The sequence below is a fragment of the Monodelphis domestica genome, chromosome 6 (genome assembly GCF_027887165.1).
Source record: "Monodelphis domestica isolate mMonDom1 chromosome 6, mMonDom1.pri, whole genome shotgun sequence".
Taxonomy (NCBI): Eukaryota; Metazoa; Chordata; class Mammalia; order Didelphimorphia; family Didelphidae; genus Monodelphis; species Monodelphis domestica.
The window spans coordinates 175,404,756-175,426,539 of NC_077232.1; the positions used below are offsets into that span (position 1 = coordinate 175,404,756).

Genomic DNA, 21,784 nt, shown 5'->3' on the forward strand with positions numbered 1-21,784 from the left:
GTAGAGTTATAAGAGGAATTCTTAATCCTCTTCCTCCTACCGTTAAATAGTAGAGAATACCCTGGATACAGGATAAGAGGACTTGGGTTTGATGTGACTCAGCTATTGTCTACAAATGACTTTGGGCAAATTATTTCACATATTTGAACTTCAGTATTCTCATCTGTACAATGAAAGGGGTTGAATGACAGGAAGATACCTCAAGTACCTTCTCAAATAGGATCTTTAATCCCTTCTAGTCAAACCATAAAACTACAGGGGAAAAGAAAGTCTAAGAGAGTAGATTCGTTAAAAGTCCTTTAAAAATTCAATGACTTCTTTGTTCTTCATGAACTTGGATTTGTACAGAAGTGCATGCAGCAAAGTAGAAAAGAAGATTTTTAGGGTTTTTTCCCCTTTTCAATCAATTCTCTTCTACCAAATGATCCTAGTCAGCCTCTAAGCTTTGGAAATGAGTTTTCTGAGGCTGACAAGTCACCATAATTAAGTGTCCCCTGGAGACTTCTGTGGTGTGTGTCTATACAGACACACATATATATATAAACATGTTGAGTGGCAGGTGTTTCATGAAGAGATTCAGCCTTAGGGTCTGGGCTCCTGAATCCAAATCCTGGCTCTGACATATAATAGTTATATCATCATGGGTCAATCACTTGCTATCCCAGTGCCTTGAGCAACTATCAAAGACTTTAAGTTACAGATTGATTGCCATTCTGTATCCATGGAAGGAGTTTTTGCACTGAGAAATCCCCAGTCTGATGATTTAAGAGGAATGTAACAAAACAAAATTACTGTAATAATGAAACAATATAGAATATTTTCTCCTTGTCATACAAACTAACCAGGTGTACTAAAATGGTGGTATCCAGTCTTCAAGTATATTTTATAATGCTACAGTGAAAGGGTACCTCTGTCTCCCTCAGAACTAACCAGAGCTCTCTCAGTTGGAAAGGGAAGAGGTTCTCTTTTCCAACTCAAATGCTTGGTATAATGTAATTGCCATTAACAAATCTATAATCTAGCTATATGAAGGTTAAAAAATAATATTGCAAGTATTATATGAATTACAGATAATTTTTTACTAGGGATACTTTTTTGCCATGTACCAGAAAGAAAATAAAAGATATATTTTCTTCTTTCCAAGTCAGAGATTTTTACTTTTATCTATCTCTCTCTCTCTATCTATTTATCTATTTGTTTGTTTATTTGTGTTATTGACCTATTTGGCAGGTTAAATCTTATGGACAAATTCTTAGATTGATTTTTTAAAAATAAGTGAAGAAAATGATACATTAAAAATATTTTCAGTTCCATAATCTCGCTCAACTTTCACCAAGTCCTCTACCCACTGAGAAGGCAAGAAATGTGATCCCCATCCTCTCCAGAGTTTGTCATTTTCCTTTTCTTTTAGTTTAACCAAACTATTAGATGTGAAGTGGTACCTCAGAATTATTCTAATTTGTATTAGTCTAATTATTAATTGATTTATTTTAATAAAACTCTCTCTTCATATTGTTTGACCATGTATCAATTGGGAAATGGCTCTTATTTGTACAAATTTGGCTCTATTCTTGACATATTTGAAAAATGAGGCCTTTATCAAGGAAAATTACTGTACCTTCCCCTCTGCTCTCCATCCCCCTCCCCCACACTGGCTCCTTTTCTTTTAAATTTGGCTAACACTGGATTTATTTGTGCAAAACTTTAAAACTTTATGTCATCAAAATTATACATTTTATTTCTTTAAAGCCTTTATAACTTATTTGGGTATGAACTATTGTTTCATCTATAAATGGAATAGACAGTTTTTGTGTGCTTCCCTGATTGACATATGTCATCTTATATGTCTAAATCATGTATTCATTTTGTGTTTCCTTTGGTATACATTGTAAGATGTTGGTCTCTACCTAGTTTCTGCTAAATCCATTTTTCCTAGCAGTTTTTCTCACAGAGGAAATTCTTGGCCCAGGGGCTAAGTTTTTTGGATTTATTAATCATGAGGTTATTGTGGTCATTTGCTTCTATATGTTATATATCTAATCTATTCTAATGATCAGTCACTCTTACTCATCTAATATCAAATTGTTTTGACAATTACTAGTTTATAATATAGTTTGAGACCAGCTAGCTAGACTCATTTCCTTCAGTTTTCAATGATTCCCTTCAAAGTCTTGACCTTTTGTTTGACCAGATTTATTTTCTTTTTTTCCTAGCTCTATGAATTAAGTCTTTGCTAATTTGTTTGTAATCACACTGAATAAGAAAATTAATATAGTAGTGTTATCATTTTAAAATTTTTGGATCATCCTACCCATGAGCAATTAATATTTCTCCAATTATTTAGATTTATTTTTATTTGTGTGGTGTTGGTTCTTGTTTTTTCATGTAGTTCTTACATATATTGGTAGGTGGACATTCATGTATTTTTTATTGCATATAGTTTATTTTAAATGGAATTTTTCTTTGTATCTCTTCCTGTTAGATATTGCTAGTAACATATCAAAGGTTGATTAAATATGTGAGTTTATTTTAGATCTTCCTACTTTGCTAAAATTGTTTAGTTTTGACTAAAGTTCTCTAAGTAAAATATCATATATCTGCAAAGAATGCTAGTTTTATGACTTTCCTGTCTAGAATTGCTATTGCTAGCATTTCTAATACAAAATTGAATAATAATGAAAATAATGGATGTGATTGCTTTACCATAGAATACATTCATATGTGTGTGTATGTTCTCTCTATTTATTCTTACCTTCATAAACCAGTTCCATAGAGAGAGAGGTTCTTGCCTATTTCACCATTTCACTTTCCATTTTATACTCTTCCTTCTGTGACTTTTAATGTGACTTAATTTTCCCTATTCTTCATCTCCCTTTCCCCTTCTGCAATTGCATCCCTCCTCCTCAGTCTTCCATTCTTTTTCTGAGGTCATCTCACCATAATAGGCTCATATCCATATCCTCGGTCTAAATAAACTCCTTACAGCCCTAATAATGAAAAAGTTCTAAGTGGTTATATGTCTCATCTTCCTATAGAGGAATATAAATGTTTAACCCTTCTAAATCTCTTATTTCATCTTCCTTATCTTTACCTTTTTATACTTCTCTTGCATCTTGTGTTTGAATTTCAATTTTTTTTTTATTTGGCTCTAGTCTTTTCATTAGGAACACTTGAAAATACTCTATTTCATTATGAATTCATTTTCCTCCCTGCAGGATTATGCTCAGTTTTCCTAGATAAGTTACATCATATTTCCAAATGCTACATTCCTTTAATGTGGTATCTGCTAAATCTTGTGTGTTACTGATTACAGCTCCATAGTGTTTGTATTATTTGCTTCTGGCAGCTTGAATATTTTTTCCTTCAGATGGAAGCTCTGTATTTTGGCTAGAATATTCCTGGGGGTTTTTATTTAGGGATCTTTTTGAGGTCATTGTTGTAATTCTATTTTATCCTCCAGTTCTACGATATTCACACAATTTTCTAAATTCTTGGAATTTTTAAAATCATAGCTTTAAAGTAATATAATTATTAAATTATCTCCCCTAAATCTAATTTTCCAAGTCAATTGTTTTCCCTTGAAGATATTTCATATTTTCTTTCTCCTGTATTTTAATTTGTTTTATTACTTTTTGGTATCTTGTGGAGTCATTAGCTTCAATCTGACTGATTCTCTGACTTTTATGGAGTTATTTTTGTTAGTGACACTATTTCTTACCATTCATTCAATTCTGATTTTTAAGGAATTATTTTCTTCAATATTTTTTGTGTCTCATTACCAATCTATTGATTTTCTTTTCATTATTTTAACACAGTTCTCATTTATTTTCACAATTTATTGCTTACTTTATAACATCTACCTCTTCTGCCTTAAAAATTGTATTACTTCTAAGGCAGAATAACAGAAAGGGCTAGGCAATTGGGGTTAAGTGACATGCCCAGGATCACACATCTAGGATGTTTCTGAGGTCAGATTAGGATCTAGGACCTCCTGTATCTCCAAGCTTGAGGCTTTATTTACTGAACTACCTAGATGGCCTTAGATAGGTTACTTTTAAAAGTGAATCAGCTACCACTGGCCAGGACTTAGAAATATTGATATTATCAACAACAGAACAATAAAACTGACATGGAGGCAAAACAGTACCTACCGCTTGGCTAAAGACAACATCTCTCCTGAGTGTAAGCATCAGACACTGTGGCAAACTGCATGCAAGTTCTTGCAGAAGAACAAAGTTCAGAGATTGCTTTGCCCTATTCACCACATCATCCATGCATTCCGTTAGATTAAGAATTAGAGGTGACAGCTGTTCATACCAGTCATCTAGAAAAATAGAATATAACAAAATAAGACAGTGGGGCATAGGACAACTAGAAAGGAGATTCCATGGCCCAAGTTACGCAGGTCACTTGTCTTCCCAATCAGAGAGATGGGGATATTGAACTCTCCCATAAAGGTTTAATCTAGAGGTCAAAAAGACCTTTATATATGTCATGATGTGGAAGAACAGAGGGATATCAAGTTGCTGACAAAACCCAATAAGCAGTTAAAAAAGAATGTCTTCTTCACCATGTGGACACTTGGGTTTTTAACTTCCTTAATTTCCATGATTATAAATATAACATATTATGCAAGTGCTAACTACTTTCCTCAATCACAGGTTTTATTTAGAAAAGAGAGTTCTGCCTAGTGTCAGTTATTACAAATTCTAGAGGACTATGTGACATTCCACTTAATGTACTCAGAGATTAAACAGTAGGATGACAAATTAAATTTAATATGGATGAATGCATGCTGGAAAATGATTTATGCATGCAGGCAGGCCCTGAGATATATGATCAGGAGACAAAGATGTGGGTGTCATGTCGGTTAACTGGAGGCAGGACTCTATGCAATGGTTTCTCACTGGTTTGGGGCCTGAAAAGGGACAAGAAAAAAATCCTAAAGTGTCATAGTCAGGATCTCATCTTGTCCAGTTTCATTAACTCAAATTAAATGGAATACAAGGGTCCAGATAAGGATAACCAAAATGGTGAAGGGATTTACATCTCAAATTAGTTCAAAATGTACTTCTATTAAATCCCTAGCTGTCTGACTATATAAATAAAAGATTTTAGGGTCTTTTAGGAGCATTATATAAAGGGCTTACTGAAGAATTCAGGAATATGGAGGTGATTTTCAAGTGCAAACCCACATAAAAAAAAACAATAATGACAGAGGATGGAGAGAAATCTACATAATGTAAGTGAGGCAAATTTCTGAATAAATAAGATACTTTAAGAATTCACAATTATATCAGTAAAGGCACACTCTTTATGCAGTTTGTAACCTCTCCTTCAATAGTCTGTCTTCACAAATATTCCAATTAATCTGTGATTTCATTGATTTGGGTATTTCCCCTCAATGATAGAGACTATATAAACCATGCTTGCCTTCTCATCCATATCCTTGTATAAATTAACCATAAAGCTTCCACTCAATATCCTGGGAAAAGTCTAAAGAGAACTTAACTGTCCTTCCACCAGTTACTTTTGCTTTTGCATGTGACAATCTTTTTTCACTCATATATTTTCCCGACGATATCCTTCATTTTAACTCTTCCTCAGATATTCGCTGCATGTTGTAGCCTGTTCATACTCTCTCCATTGTTCTCTGATGGATGCTCATTTTTAAATCTTTAGAGACTGTAGTATTCTAAAGCTCATAGCCATATAGTACTATTAATATTTGCACTATTTTATGGGCCTTTGCTTCTGAGAGGAAGTTTGGGATGATTAAAGGACTTCTACAAAGTTCTGAAGGCAATCCAGTTCAATCGACTTTCTCCTGTTTAACTTGGGGCCCAACTCATTGTCCACTGGACTATCTACCCCGTGCATACAAACTAAAAAGATCATCCAATTCATTGTATATCATAATCAAAGCAATTAACACTATTCATTATTTGCTGTGGATAAAATTTTGGAGGTTGGACCACTGGTAGTAAAACTCCAAGCTTAGCTAGACAGCTAACAACAGATTATATAGTTCCTTTCTCATCCTATTCTCAAAGCCTCTTCAGGTTGGTAGGAATTGTTGGGGTTTATTTTTCTAGTGAAGCGTTTGAGAATAAATCTAAATTCACCAACAGATCACTAAGAGGTAACCAAGTAATACTTCTGTGAAGGAGCCAGCAGAAAAGAATTTTTGAGCAATTCCTCTTTGCAGAAGTATAATGCTAAATAACTTAACTATATAGGGTAAGATACATAGTTAGTTATAGTTACATATAACTATATATAGTTACATAGTTATTTATGTAGTCATAGTAATATGGTTACATGTATGTATATAGAGATATATACTTAGTTACAGTTATACATAGTTATTTGCATTTTGTCTCCTTTCAACAGAATGTGATCTTTTTGAGAGCAGGGACTACTTTTTGGCATTTTTTTGTGTCCCTAATGCTCAGCCCAGTGCTTGATACACAGCAGCTTAATCAATGCTTGTTAGACTTATCAAATATAGAAAGTGATTAAGCTTGTAAAGTGTGGCGGTGTCATTTGTAATCCTTGCTTTATTAATGATTTGTAAAGTTTACATTGGGTTGAGTCTTATTTTTGAGCCTGGAGAATCACCAACAACACTCACAAAGGAAGATCCTACATTGTCCTTTTGTCTTCCTTTGCTCGTGTTCTTGTGTTCTCTCTCTCTCTCTCTCTATTGTTCCCTCACTCTTCCTTCCCACTTTCTCTGTACACCTCCTTTTTCTAGAGCTCACAGGTTTATACACTCAGGTTCTCATACCCAAAGAAGAATACACAACATAACACTTTCCAGTAAAGAACTTGAATAATTTTACCAATTGATGCACATAATGAATATTCCAAAGTGACAGAGAATGCAAAATGGCTTTGATTACTGAATTGGGTTGTAAGAACTGTCATGACTAACTTCTTCACAGAAGACGTATTTACTGAATGAAAGATAAAGACTATGTACAGTAGATGGCACTGGTTTATCAGAGTAAAGTGAGACTACTGTACATCATCACTCATTCAGTTCAGTTCAACATATATATATATATATATATATGTATTCGAATGTACTGTGCCCAGCACAGGGCTAGACATTATGACCATCTCCCTATTGTCATGAATAGAATTTATCCCTTCTGGTAAAGAATTGGAAGCTTGCAGCTAAGTGGATCTTTATTTTATTATTGTTTAAATGAAATCACTTGATGTGGAGATCTAGAAAGTTCCTTCTTTGAAAAAAACAAAAACAAATCATCATGGTTTTTGAGTCTGAGTTGGAAACATCTATAGGACTGCAGGCAAGTCAATGACATACTGATCTTATGTTCTCTGCCAAAAATTCATTTATTTTTTCTTTCAAAATATACATCCCATGTGAAATGAATGTGCTACACATCTTGCTAGGTGGGATGTGTGGAAAGGAAACAAGACTGACAGTTTGTTGGGGAAGGGCCCAACTGGGAGTGGCAGTTGGGTCTTATGACTAGCACTTCCTTCCTGCCTGTGGGACTGGCTTCCGGGTGTTGGAGGAGGAAGGAGCTTGTTCAACCGGGTCTGGTGTGGTGTACCACCTCTTCTTGGTTCAGCCTGAAGATTCAGGCCCAGTTGCTTCTGAAGGTTAGACCAATTTTTGTTTGCTATCTACTGCTAAGATTCTGAAGTATACAAAACTGGACTGATATAGAGGAGACGGAAGTGGGAAAACCCTCTGCCAGCCTCTAGGGCCTGGCCCTATACTCTGAAGCTAAGGAAAAGCTCCAATTCCAACTGGATTATTAAATTTTATATTATTTGAATTCGCAGTCAGATAAGTGGACTATCTTTTCTGGTCATAGAAGGAGCTGAAAATCAGTTCAGTCATCAAGGCAATAAAAGACCTTATCGGACCCCTGCTGTTTCCTCTCAGCAGGGGGCATCTCCCTCCATTGCCTCACCAAGCAATATCCTTTCTCTCCCCTCTCTCCTCCATACCCCATACAAACAATACCCATTTATCCCCTTTTTTCAAATCCTATTTCCTTTCCCAATAAATATTACAGATGTGAGTAGGTACATTCAGAATAATAATAAAAAAAAAAACTTTGTCACTCAGGAGTTGCCTCTATCTTAGAATGGGAGTAGAGATTGAAGGAGGAGTGCATCTGACCCTAGTTAAATTTTAATTAATTTACCTGAATTTAATTAATGCTTGAGCCACGAATACCTTAGTCAACAATAAAACCTCACCTTGATCTCTTATGACATCTTTTCATATAAAACTTTTATATTTTTAAAGTGACAAAAATATTAACTTAGAATGAAAGAATTACAAGTCTATTTGCTAAGAAGAGTATTTAAAATTCATTTGACAAACAGTCATTAAATACTTCTTATATACAAGGTATAGTGCTAAGCTTTAGTTGTAATTTTGTCCTTTAAGGAGATACTGGACATAAAATACTTTGCAAACTTTAAAATTCTATATAGATGTTGAAGTTAGGTATACAACATGTACATAAAGAATGTAATGAAAGGAAGATAAGAAGAGGAAAAGTTCTGAAAAAGTGCTCTAGGAGAGGCAGCTGGGTGGCTCAGTGGTTAGAATGGCAGGTCTGGAGATGGGAGGTGGAATATGGCTTCTGACACTTCCCAGTTGTATGATAATGGGCAAATCACTTAATTTCAATTGCCTTGGAAGCAATACACAGTATTGACTAAAAGATGAAAAATAAAAGGGGTTTTTTGTTTGTTTGTTTTTTAAGTATTCTAGAAACAGTTGATGAGGGAGAATGTTTAAATTTTTTTCAGTGACAAGCGCCAAAGTCATTTCCAATACACCTCTCTCACAGAATCTTTCCTTATAAAAAAGAAAAAGTTAAGTAATTCTCAGCTCAAAAATGACCTATTCTGAAAAAAGATGCACCATTCTTCGCAGGTAGAGACTCTACCCCTTTGCCAAGGGGAAGGAAGGGAATTTTATCATCTGTTTAAGAAATTGTTTTCCTAAGTTGTTCAGAGAAGGCTTATTTGGATGAGGTAGTATATGAATTGTCTTTTTTTTTTTAACTCTTCCTTTATGTCTTGGAATCTATAAGCATTGGTTTCAAGGCAGAAGAGCAGTAAGGGTTATGCAATGGGGGCTAAGTGCATAGCTATGAAGCATCTGAGGCCAGATTTGAACGTAGGAACCTCCCATCTCTAGGCTTAGATCTCCACCCTCTGAGCCACCTATGTGCCACCTGCACTGAGTCTGGATGGAAGAAAAGGTTACTAAAAGGCAAAGCTGTTGAGGGTATTCAGAGCATGAAGGCTTGGTCTGTGATAATGTTTAGATGTAAATGATAAAATGTTAAACTGAAGAGACTTTGGTATTCTGAAAGTCTTAAAACCCAAGACAAGGACAGGAGTTTGCATTTCATCCTAGGACCAATAGAGTCATTTAAAGATTTTGAGTAAGGGACTATAATGATCAAGTCTGTGCATGAGTAAGAGAGACACTTTGGTGGTATAACTGCCATGCTAGATGGGGAGAAGGCAGAGGGAAGGAAAAATCTCAAAAGATATCAAGAGTTCTAAAAAGGGAGGGTGGCATTAAAAATAATAGGAAGATTGAGAATATAAGCATGTTGAGGAAGAGTAGAGTTTCAATCTTTGACATTTTGAGCTTGATAAGTGAACCACCTATGGGGAAAACATTCCACCTGAGAAAACAACAAGAATCCTATGTGCTGGCCAGACAAAAGAAAATTTCAGGGCACCAACAAATGTAAGATTAGATGACTACAAGCTTTTTACCTTGTTAATATTCCTCTAATGCACCTGTCAGATTCAGAAATAAACACAGTAGGGTATGATAAGTCAAAGGGAAAGTGAAATAGGTTCATGAGTGGCTTTTTTTGCTCCAGCGAGCACTCCAACCAGTTCACCCAGGAGCAACAAATGTTTTGAGGCTTTTCTTTAAATGCCTTTGAGGAAATAACCTGGGTTCTTGACAGTCTTGAGACTTGTGTCATATGCCTTGCTTCACACTTCAAGCTTTACTGCGCATGTTGCCCAGTTAGGTTGAGCTGTAAAAATCTTCCTTCTGGCTAATCGGTTAAGACTGTTCCATCTGCAATGTCTAGCTTCTTTAAAAAATCATGACCTTCCCAAATTCGTTTTTATGATTACAGTGCATTCTCTTGAGTTGGCAGTTTGCAAATAATTGTACTCAATGAGTCCAGGGTCCCACTAACTGCCCGTAGTGTAGCTCCTACATATATAACTCATATCAATTAGCTAATATGGGAGGCCTATAGAACATATGCTATATCCAGACTGCTTTGCAGTGATGGAGAAAAACGTGAAGAGGATGTTTTATTGTCTCTATAAAAACTTGCTCAAACTCCTTAACCCTGAGACCAATATACAGAGGCTTTCCACAGGAAAACATAAAATGTGTTGAGCTTAGTTGAGCTTTTCCTGAGCTTTAGTGAAATATGCTGGAAGTCGTCCAAGCAGAGCCACTGTTTTCTAGACATTTACTTGTTTCTGTAATATATTCAAGTGGAGGCCACTAAAGGATTCAGAGATGTGGAGCTTGGTACCTACTCACCTCCTTCATAACAGTCTCTTTCCTGTACAGGACATAAAAACTCTCTGGGCTCTATGGCTCATGTGTTTTTCTCAAGAACCAAATATCAATACTAGCAGAGCTCGATAATTTTTTTCCTGATGCAATATACTTACTTTTCTTCCAAAATCTAAATGATTTTCTTTTAAAATGATTAGCCTTCTCTCAATCCCTTTAGGTCATTGGGTCATAGGATCCTAAGTTGTGGGTTTTAAGGGGCCTTAGAGGACAATCCTTTCCATTTATAGAGGAGGCAATTGAGATGTAAAGAATGAATAGATTTGCCCCTCCTCATAGTAAGTGGAAGTGCTGGAATTCAGGTCTTCTGCCTAAAAATCCAATACTCTTTCCACTACAACTTGATATTATCAAAGTAAGCAGAGGACTATATGATAATTCATGCAAAAATATAAATTAGATAAGAAGTCACTCTTAAAACACCCAAGCCAATATTCTATTATATAATTTAAAACAAAATGAAACTAGCATTTATAAAGTTAATTAAGGTATGCAAAGTTTTCCACAAATATTACCTCATTTTAGCCTCATAGCAACCCTGGCAGGTAGATGCTGTTATTACTACTAGTTTACAGATAAAGAAACTGAGGTAAACAGGTTAAATGAATGATGTTTCTAGGGTCATACAGCTATTAAGTATCTGGACATTTGAACTCATGTGGTCTTCTTCTAAGTCTTGAGCTCTCCCTGCTGGGTCACCTAGTATAGATTTTGTTCAAAAACAAATCAGTTATAGCCTTCACCTTCAAGAGCTTAAAATCCAGTAGTGGAAAAAATACACACAGGGAACTATGATAAAAGGCAAATTATAAGAGGTGTATGACTTCAGATCAACTCAATAATTGAGAAGTATTTATTAAATGTTGATTACATTCAGGTACTCTGCTAGATCGACAACTAGTTGGCATAGAGGATAGAGTACTGGATCTGAAGTAAGGAAAACTTTTTTTTCCTGGGTTCAAATCTGGCCTCAGATACTTCTTAACTGTGTGACCATGAGCAAGTCACTTAACCCTGTTTGCCTCAGTTTCCTCATCTATAAAATGAGGTGGAGGAGAAAATGTCAAACCAGCCCAGTATCTTTGCCACAAAAACCCAAAATGGAGTCATGAAGAGTTGACCATGACTGAAAAATTACTCAACAATAACAAGTGTGCTAGATGAAGGGGATACAAAGATGAAGTTGTCCCTGTCTTTAAATAAGACAACATATACAATACATGAACATGAAATAAAAGTAAATAAATGAATAAATATAAGGTAATCTTAGCAAAGAGGCACTAGCCATTGGTAGTGGGGTCGGGATAGGGAGCAGAAAAGCCCTGATGAAGGGCATTGCTTGGAAAAAAACAAAACCTTGGATTCTAAGAAGCAGCAGTGAGCTAGGAGTTCATTCCAGGCAATGAGAGGAGTATTATGTGTGAACATCAGCAAGAAACTTATACTAAGCAATGTGTTAAACAACAAAAACTTATTAAGTAGCTAGCATATGCCAAGGACTGGTCTAGGTGCTAGAGACACAAAGACAAGAATAATTCATGTATTAAAAGCATTTTTATTCATTTAAATGACATGGAAACATAAGAAAAATTAGTGAGTTGAGAGCAAGGAGATGTCTTCCACAAGAGGGGGTGAATCTGACCAGTGCATTATGGAGAAACAATCATTTGAGATGGAGCCTGAAGGCATGGTGTTGCTTAAAGATGTGCTGATAGATGGTGACAAGGTCATTCCAAATATAGGGAAAAAATACATAAAAAGATGTTGGGGTATCACAAATGAGGACATTAATTAAATTTCATCAATCTATCGATAATCAGCAGAGAAAGATTACATAGAACCCTAGAGTGTGTCTGTGGAATCAATAGGAGTTTCGCTAGAACAGATGAGAATTCATGTGTAGAAGAGTGGGATATGGATTCAGAAGGGGACTTTGGGACTGGATGAGGCAGGGCAGTAAGTGCCACACTCGAGACTGAACTTTTTTCAGGATGTGACAAAGAACCACTGCTTTTTTTGTTGTATGCACAAATATGTATAAATGCATATAAAACACATATTTGTATTTAGGTTTCATCAGAATAGGGACATGATCAGAACTTTCCTTTAAATAAATATCTTTTGGAATGACTCCACTTTCAAAATTTCACACTCAAAAATTTTTCTTTTTTGGTCACATGACTTCTCATCTTTTTACTTTTTTTGTCCTTGCAAAGGAGGTATAATAGGAATTTAGAAGAAAGTATTTTTTTTTATATCTTCAGTTATTCAATTCTGAATATATTCTTTATGTATTTTTATATGTATATTTTCTCAGTACCTGAATTATATGAAAACAGTTGGGGAGAATAGAAAATTAGAAAGTTTAAAAGAAAATACAGGCAGGAAAGTAAACAGGTAGCTTTGAAAAAGTTAATTAGAATGATGGCACTCTGATTTTTTTTCAGGTTAAGACCAGAATTTTTGGCATACATAGGATGCATCTAAAATGGGCACCATGCCTAAATCTAGAAAACTACTGCAGTGAGAAGAACAAAGGCAATCTTTTCTCATGTCCAATGAACTTGACTTGTTTAAATTTTGTCAATTTGAGAACTGTAACATAAAATTTTCCATTCCAGTCTAAGGCAAAAATTGTTGAGGAAATGAATGTATTGACTTGCCAAGGCTTGTGACTTTCAAAATCCTTCCTCAGTATTGCATGTTCAACATCTTCCATGTGGTCTGCTATTACAGTTGTCGCCAGCCATGAGAGACAGAGGGTTGGTCTTAGAGTCACAAAGACCAGGGTTTTAAGTCCTGCCTTTTATCCAGAATAATTGCAGGATATGGAAAGCTACAACCCTTGTGGGAGATGTTCCAAGCATCTAAGATTAAGTTAAAGAGGAGTTTCAAATATGCACTGGGGAGGAGAATTTTCAAACCAACGAGATCCCTATAACAATAAAATCAGATGCCTGGCCATAGAAAGTGAGTGGTGGTCATTTTGTTTTATTTAGTTATGAAGTCCAATTTCTGTACTGAAGGAATGTGAAGTGAATCAATTCCCTAGCAAAACCAGACATATTGAATTGGTTCCAAGTGAGTAACTTGGGGATGTACCTAGATTATTTGGTTCTTATAGGCACTCATTTAAATATCTGTCCAGAGCAACTCCTAATGGGAGCTGGTAATGAGGAATAGTCATATGGTAATTCTGGATGACTAATGCATTATAAAAGCTGGATTAACCATCTCTTTCCTTATGCACATTCCATATATCCTTCTTTCAGGTTTTATAATGGAACTTAATTGTAAGAGTGACAGATGCAAGAACTAAAGATATCTTAGAAAACAATAGTATCCTGTCTCATTTAGAAAAGTAAGGTAAACCGAAATTCTTTTTTTTAAAGCCTTCCCTTCCCTCTTAGAATCAATACTGTGTATTGGTTCTAAGACAGAAGAGGGTAAGGGCTAGGCAGTGGGGGTCAAGTGACTTGTCCAGGGTCACACAGCTGGGAAGTGTCTGAGGCCAGATTTGAACATGGGACTTCCCATCTCTAGGTCTGGCTCTCAATACACTGAGCCACCCAGCTGCCCCCTTAAACCAAAATTCTGTTTTTGAAGTCTATTTTCCTATTGATTTATATGTAAAACTGGATAATTCATTGGAGGAAAAAAACTCATCTTCAAGACAAAATAAAAATCACACTTAAGAATGCAAAAATCTATTTAAAATTATAATAATTGATCATCTAGCACAAACTTTCATATGTAGACTGAAGTGGACAGAGGGAACTGAGGAGCTGAAGGTCACAGAGCCAACTAGTGGCAGCGTCAAGATTAAAATCCTGGTCTATTGCCTCTTCTTACATATTTAAAGAAAAAGAATTTTATTTTTCTAATAAATCAAGAATGATAGTTGGAATAAGGCACAAAATAAAATTATAGAAATTGTATTCCATTGGGATCAGATGAATATGATTTTTTCGTTAACATTACTCATTTTTATATAATACTCCATATTTGAAAATCATTTACATATATTGTTTTCATATGTTCTTTAGTTGCTACTGGAGATGTGTTTTTGTTACACTATTTTTTTTAGAGATGAAGGAACTAAAATCTATAGAAACGAAATAATTAACTTTGGTCAAACAGTAAATAATTGAGGCAGGATTTTAATCCAGAACTTCCTGATCTTGCATATAGCACTTTTATCTATTCTAACACAGCACAAGAGACCAAATCTTCTTTTTTCCTCCTTTACCTGTGATTTTTGCAGTATATAAAAATTCCACGATAGAAAGTCTGTCTGGAAATGATAATCAGCAGCTCATTCCTAACTTATAGATTTAGAGAATTGGGACATCGAGATTAAGTGATTTATACTCCCAAATTAGTATGAGCCAGAGGTAGGGCTCTCTGATTCTATGGTCACTCTTTCTCCATGGTAGTACACCGTCTCACAATATCTATTGGTATGGGTGACTTTGTCATAGGGCTACTGTTATGGAAAGCCATCTGGGACCTTGGAAATGCGTTGTTAAAATAATTTTATTTGGGGATAGCTAGATGGCTCAGTGGATGAAACTAGGCCTGGACACAGGAAGCCCTGGGCTCAAATATGTCTTCCAAGCTGTGTGACTCTAGGCAAGTCACTTAACCCACCTTGCTTAGCGCCTACCATGTTTCTGCTTTGGAACAAATACACAGTATTGATTCTAAGACGGAAGGTATAAGTTTAAAAAAATCAAAAACCAAAACCAAAGCATTCTACTTGAGGTCAATGCCATTCTTCAAACACACAAAGCAACTGTTCCTTCTTTGAAATTCTTCTGCTTTGGGTCTTGTGATGCTTTGATGTTCAGGTTCTCCTTTGACATCTTTAAGCAACTCCTTCTCTGGTTTCTCCTAGAAAGCTCCTTCTCCCACTACATAAATGTGGACATCCATTATTCTGTCTTTGCTTTCTGTTCTTCATTATCATCTCTTCCCTAGAGGTAAACTGCTTCAATTACTATCAAAAGACTGATGACTTACAGATCCAGCTGATATGATTTTCAAGCACATTGAGGACATTTTCTAACTTCTTTTAGGAAATCTTGGATTTTTTAATGCTTCCTCCAACCCAATGTTTCCTCAATATTTTTTACCTAATCAAACTAATGCATTACTGCTATCTAATTCTTCACTTGTGATAAAGATAACATTATTATTTCTAAAGTAGAAACTTTGGAGTCATTTTTGACTTATTTCATTAGCTTTGTTTATCACGTAATCAAGTCCAGTTAGTTAATCCTATTGATTTCCTTGATTAAATTCAATCCAAAAACATGGAGGGGCCTATGATAGATGAAGAGATGAGAGACAATGTGGTAAAGTGGATAGAGGCCTGGCCTTGGAAAGAAGGCATAAGTATAACTATTCCTTTTAACACTCTTTTATGAAGATTAATTTATCACTTAAATTCTCAGTAATCCCACATTCTTCTTTTAGACAATATCAAATGACTTGCCATTGCAATTTCTCTCCTCCCATTTCACCCCATACACTGATGAAATCAGCAGTGCCAGAGACTCACAAACACAAAAACACACATAGCAAAAATTACAAATAGGCATATTTAGCTTGATGTGATAAAAGAAAAATTCTAAACAGTTAGAGTGGTCCAAAAATATAGTGAGGACACCTGTGAAGGTACTGAATTTCTAGTCATTGGAGTGCTTAAAGTAAAAGCAGATGACCATATGAAAGGGATATTATAAAGGGGATTTCTCTCTGGTGTGAGTTAGGCTAATATTCTATTATTCTGTGAAGTATTGCCCATTTAAGCAAAGTCCACTTGAAATACAACCTCTTGAATGAATCACTTTATATCACACTGCTGTCTTCTTGACCTTTTTGCTCTTCTCACAAATGTTTGAACTTGGCTATTTTATGTGGTTCGTGCATAATTTTACATGTTTTAGTCTCATCTCCTTCAAGAGATTGTAAACTCTTTGAGGGCAAGAATCATGTCATGATCTTCTTGTGCCAAATCATAGTGCTGGGCAAATAGTGAGTAATTAAGAAACATTTTAAAATTAAAATTAAATGAAAGCCAAAGGCAGGTCTTAGAAGATCCAATTGATGGAAACCAGAGAGTTATCTTGTTAGCAACATTGAGAGCAGCAAGGAAAGCATCATTTCTCCTACGTATATTTCTTTTATCTTAAGGATTAATTTGTGAACTGAACAGGAATTATATTGTTAATACACTAGATTTGATACGTGAAATATATAAGTAAAGAGGCCATAATGCTCCTAGGGAATACACAGTGTAAGGCCTTCTAATATGAAAACTTCCTGGGATAGTTGAGAAACCACTAAGAGTTATCTCAGAATCAATTTCCCACTAGCTTGTTTTATATGACATGAGCCAGGGAGGAAATTGAGGGTATTTTCACTCCTAGGATGAGAGCAAAGCTATGATGTTCTATACAAAAGAATAGGGCTAATCAAATTCCACTCCAGATTTTTAGTAGCAAGGGTCATTTATTAAATGTACTAGGGAACAGATGAAAATGGCCTTTTTTAAAAATCTGAGTGCAAATAATTCTATATCTCTTTCACAAAATGCTTCTCTTGGTGCCTAGTGTCCTCTCCAAAGTATTCACACAAGTCTACCCATACCAGGAAAGAGCAAATACAGACTCTAATCTTGAATTTACTAGATGACCTTTATATTATTAAATATTTAATACTCAAAAATGAGCTAACATTTTATTGGCTAAAAGCAATCTTGCAACTTAGGAGTCCATTTACCCCTAAGGAAGAATGAATGGAATAAAGTATCATAAATTCCTAGTTGAATATAACATGAATGCCATGATGAAAATGATTAAAAACTATAATCTATGGAGGTACATATCAGTCATCAATAAAAATGGAGTTACTCATCTCATTTTGAAAAGTATAGGAGTATACAATTAAAGCCAAACAATGCCAAAATATGGAAATGGGGTATGAAAAAAATAATTTAATCTTCTGCATGCTTGGTCTACCGTAAGTCATTTCCTATGGCAATCTTTTCATAATGATTCTCTTAGCTATTAATATCCTGTCTCTAATCCTTATATATACAAATTTATTTGTTTATGTGTAATATTTCCCCAGCAGAATGTACTCCTCTTGAGGCACAGACTATAGGGAGAGAGTTATTTTCTCACTTTGTCCTGCAGCATGCCCATAAGGGGCATGTATATGTGTGTGACATTGTTTACTTCACTTTCTGATCTAGGAGGCAAGACACATAGATGGATATATATTTATATGTGTGTGTGTGTGTGTGTGTAGAATTCCTCCATACTTCCTGAATACTATATTTGTTTTCCTCTGATGAGAAGTTTTCTAAGAAGAAAACCACAATAATTGTCAAATCTTGTCCTCCTTTCATACCCCTTCTCCAAAGAAAATCTCTTCAAAATTCATCACTGCAAAGAACTGGAAAAAAGGGTAATAAATTGACCTCAAGTCCTTTCCCACATTACTGAGGTATGCCTTCTTATTGATTTAGAGAAATGCATGGCATTGGATTTCACAGAAAATAAAAAATTGATCCTAAAGAATCCAAAAATCTATTTCTATTGGGAGATAGAGGGGACACACAGTCTAAAGAGTCAGGTTTGAGAAGAAAGCACATTGGTACCAATTTTTCATCTCATTGTGATTATTAAAAAGAAGACAAATCTATCTTTGGGAAAAAATGTGAAAACCTAAGTCTTTCCCAATGACTTTAAAAGAAAATGCCCCATGACTAAAAACTGCTGATGAAAAGAGATATACTGAAAATAAGAACAAGGAATTAGACTAATAAATTGAAAATCTTAAGTATCTAAATTTATTAACAACTTATTCCCATGAAACAAAAGGATAACTAGGTATTATAATGGGGTAATAGACCTTCTCTTCCTTCTAATTTTATTTTCTATCAAAAGCTCAAGAAGCAGACATATATTTATTTTTATGAATTGTTTTGATACAAGACAGAAGCATATAAATCTCTTTCTTACTCCCTGGATTATTGGATTTGGTTGCTAGCATTGATTATTGATAAAACTGCCCACCTTCAATGACTGTACTGTATACTGCATAGAGATATAGCTTTAAAGTTTTATTCTTCATTACAATACTCAAACATCAACATATTTCTTGGCTAGTATACACATTCTCACTTCCGTTAAATATATATATATATATATATGTATATATATATATATATATATATATATATAGATTATCTTTGTACTGTATATAGCAGAATATAGGTTCACCTATAAAAACCTAGTCTTCCAATGGTTCTTTGATATTATTCTCCACCACATTTAACATACATCTTTCCTTTTCCACTTGTTGAAGATTCATGTGAAGTGACCTGTCATAAATTTCTCTTAAATTGCTTCGGTTTAATACAAACTCTTGCTCTGTATTTTTTTTAGGGAATGTTTAAAGTCGATTAAACAATGTCAAATCTTAAAAAAAAAAACTGAACCTACTTTTATTCTTTCAAGAAGATTTCTATGTACCACAGGGGAAAAAAATGAGCATTGCCAGCAGTTCTGAGAGCACAAGCAAGATGCAATTTGATAAATAGCCTTCCATAATCTAAAGCCAGGACTGTGCAAAAGCATGTTATCAGCACTTTCATCAAAGACACTATTGACTTGTTTTCTATCTCATTTTATCGTGGCCTTTTCATTTTATTTACTCAGTCAATGAAGCGCAGGTGGGGGCAAAGGGAAGGTTTCTTACCACTTGTGTGATCTATGATGTTCTCTGATTGTGAAGGATCCTGTTGTTCACCATCTTTGGTATTGCTGCTGCTGTTGTCTTCAGGGCTAGCACCACTGCCTCCATCGTTGCTGTTGCTTTTGACACCACCATCTTGTTCAAGTAATCGATCCACCATGGCAATGATGCAGTTGAGGCTCTTTCCCACACTGGCCCAAACCCTATCCTGAAAAAAGCATCAGTATCACTACACATTACCATTGTAAGAACTGGAGCAGAAAATTTGATGCATACATTCTAGGCAAATGTATTAGTGGAGAGCTGTTTAGATACAAAGACTAGACATTGATAAATTATTGCTTATTTAAATAGCCTCCATCTATGAGAAGCTGGGTGCTACTACAGTTGGGCCTGGAGTCAGGGAGACCTAAGTTCCAATCCATCCTTAACTATTTACTATCTGAGTGATCCTTGGTAAGTTACTTAATTCTCTTGATTCAGTTTTTTCATTTGGAAATAAAAATAGCACTTTATTCCATACAGTCACATGAAATAATATTTGTGAACCATTTCACAAACCCTAAGTACTATGTAAATGGTAGTTTTTGTTAACTATTGTTATTATTACCTTTAGATTTCAAAGAAAAACAAAAAGACTTTTATTTTAAATTTACTATCTATTAATGTGTAGTCCTTTCAACAAATTCAAAAGGCTAATGGTCACAAAAGTTCATGCCATGACCATCACTGATATTTTACCAATATAGTATGGCTAAAAATTATGAGACACCACGATTTCAAAAGAACAGAAGTGGCAGATGTTATCATTAAGGGTGTGTTTGTCTAGAAAAGGAAGTGAGCTTTCAGACATTAAAAAGTGAAGAATAACACATGGACAGACTGGGTACTACACAGGTAGCAGTGAAGTATTCAAAGAAATGGAAGTTCCCTAGCATGAAGGGTGAAATCTTTCTTTTTCATAAAGATAAGGAGAAGAACTATGAAAATGAGAAGGGGTGGGCAGATTATCATTAGCACTGGTGGCCAGAGTAAATGATGATGGATCTATCAAACTATGGATCAATCACATGATGTATTACATTTTTCTTCTGGGATAAAAAAGTGATGAAACTTTTCATCTGTATAATACATATAATATATGTATATGTGTATACATATAATATATGTATATAATAATAATAATAATATAATTTAAAATTGTATACAATTACAAACCACTTGACTAATTTACTCTTTTCTTTAGCCAGCCAAGACATACTTCTGTGGTGCAACCATGTTTTTCACTGCCGCCCACTCCCCTCTCAATACTTGGTTTCACCCAATAACAACGTGCACTTCTAAGGTTTGAAGAACATTTGCCTAATAACAATCTGTGAGGTAGGAAGTTCAAGTATAATTCTCATTTTACAGATGAGGAAACTGAGGCTCTCACTCAAATGTTAAGTTGCAGACTCTGGGATTTGAAATCTGGTCAAACTTCTAATTAAGTACTCTTTTCACCATATACTGGCCCCATTCCAGTATTGTCTATAGAGAAGCACATACATATCATTTCTTTAACCCTTGTTCTACTGGAAAATAGCACAATCATAGCTTCTAGGTGTTTTGAAGTGTCTTAATGGTAAGCATTATAGAGATATATATTTGGGGAAGGAAGTATGTTAACAATCAAATGAAAAGATAAAAAGTTGCAGAATTTTAGTAGCTAAAACTGATCCTACAGGCAAATGTAAAACTTCTTTAGTTTTCTTGTTTTTCCTTTTTGAAAACTACCTACATACAATATATAATTGCTCCTACTTTAATCCTTTGGTCCCAGTCATTTGCTTTCAAAACTGTTAGGTTTCTCAGCTCTTTAGCTCTCCTAGAACAAATGCCCAAACGTTAATGCCATTCTCTGTTCTCTCTCCTCATCCCCATTACCTTTGTGTTTTATTCTGACTTTCAACATACAAGGAACTTATAGTCACCTTTCTTAGCTTGCTCTGGCTGACTGTAGAGGAAAATCTTGCTCATTGGGTAAGAAATAGCTTTCCTTCTCTGATCTCCAAGGGCTTTCCCTCATGGGCTTCAGTCCAGAATAGAAGTCCCTCTTAAATTCATTCATCCATACAGTTTTCCTTCCTTCCTCCTTTCCTTGTTCTGTCCCTCTTCCTTCCCTCTCTCTCCTCCCTTCCTTCCTTTCCATTACCTTCTATCTTAGAATCACTACTAAGTATCAGTTCCAAGGCAGAAGGGAAGTAAGGGCTAGGTAATTGGAATTAAGTAATTTGCCCAGGGTCACACAGCTAGAAGTGTCTCAGGCTAGATTTGGACCTAGGTCCTAGTCCTCCCCTCCCAACTTCAAATTTGGCTTTCTGCAGTTATCTAGCTGTGCCCTAC

General features: G+C 35.1%; 1 protein-coding gene and 1 long non-coding RNA gene across 14 annotated transcripts in view; one reads left to right on the forward strand and one right to left on the reverse strand.

Annotated features, from left to right (window-relative positions):
- Positions 1-21,784, reverse strand: part of INPP4B (inositol polyphosphate-4-phosphatase type II B) — a 1,027,382-nt gene that overhangs the window by 116,078 nt on the left and 889,520 nt on the right. For all 13 annotated transcript variants that reach the window (XM_007496289.3, XM_007496287.3, XM_056802732.1 and 10 more), the window contains 2 exons: positions 19,403-19,607; positions 4,152-4,324 (listed from right to left, as the gene is read on the reverse strand). In XM_007496289.3, the coding sequence (XP_007496351.2) occupies positions 4,152-4,324; positions 19,403-19,607 (378 nt within the window). The remainder of the gene's footprint in view (positions 1-4,151; positions 4,325-19,402; positions 19,608-21,784) is intronic.
- The window catches only part of LOC103105965 (uncharacterized), a 140,240-nt gene that overhangs the window by 39,000 nt on the left and 79,456 nt on the right, over positions 1-21,784 (forward strand). The window lies entirely within an intron of this gene.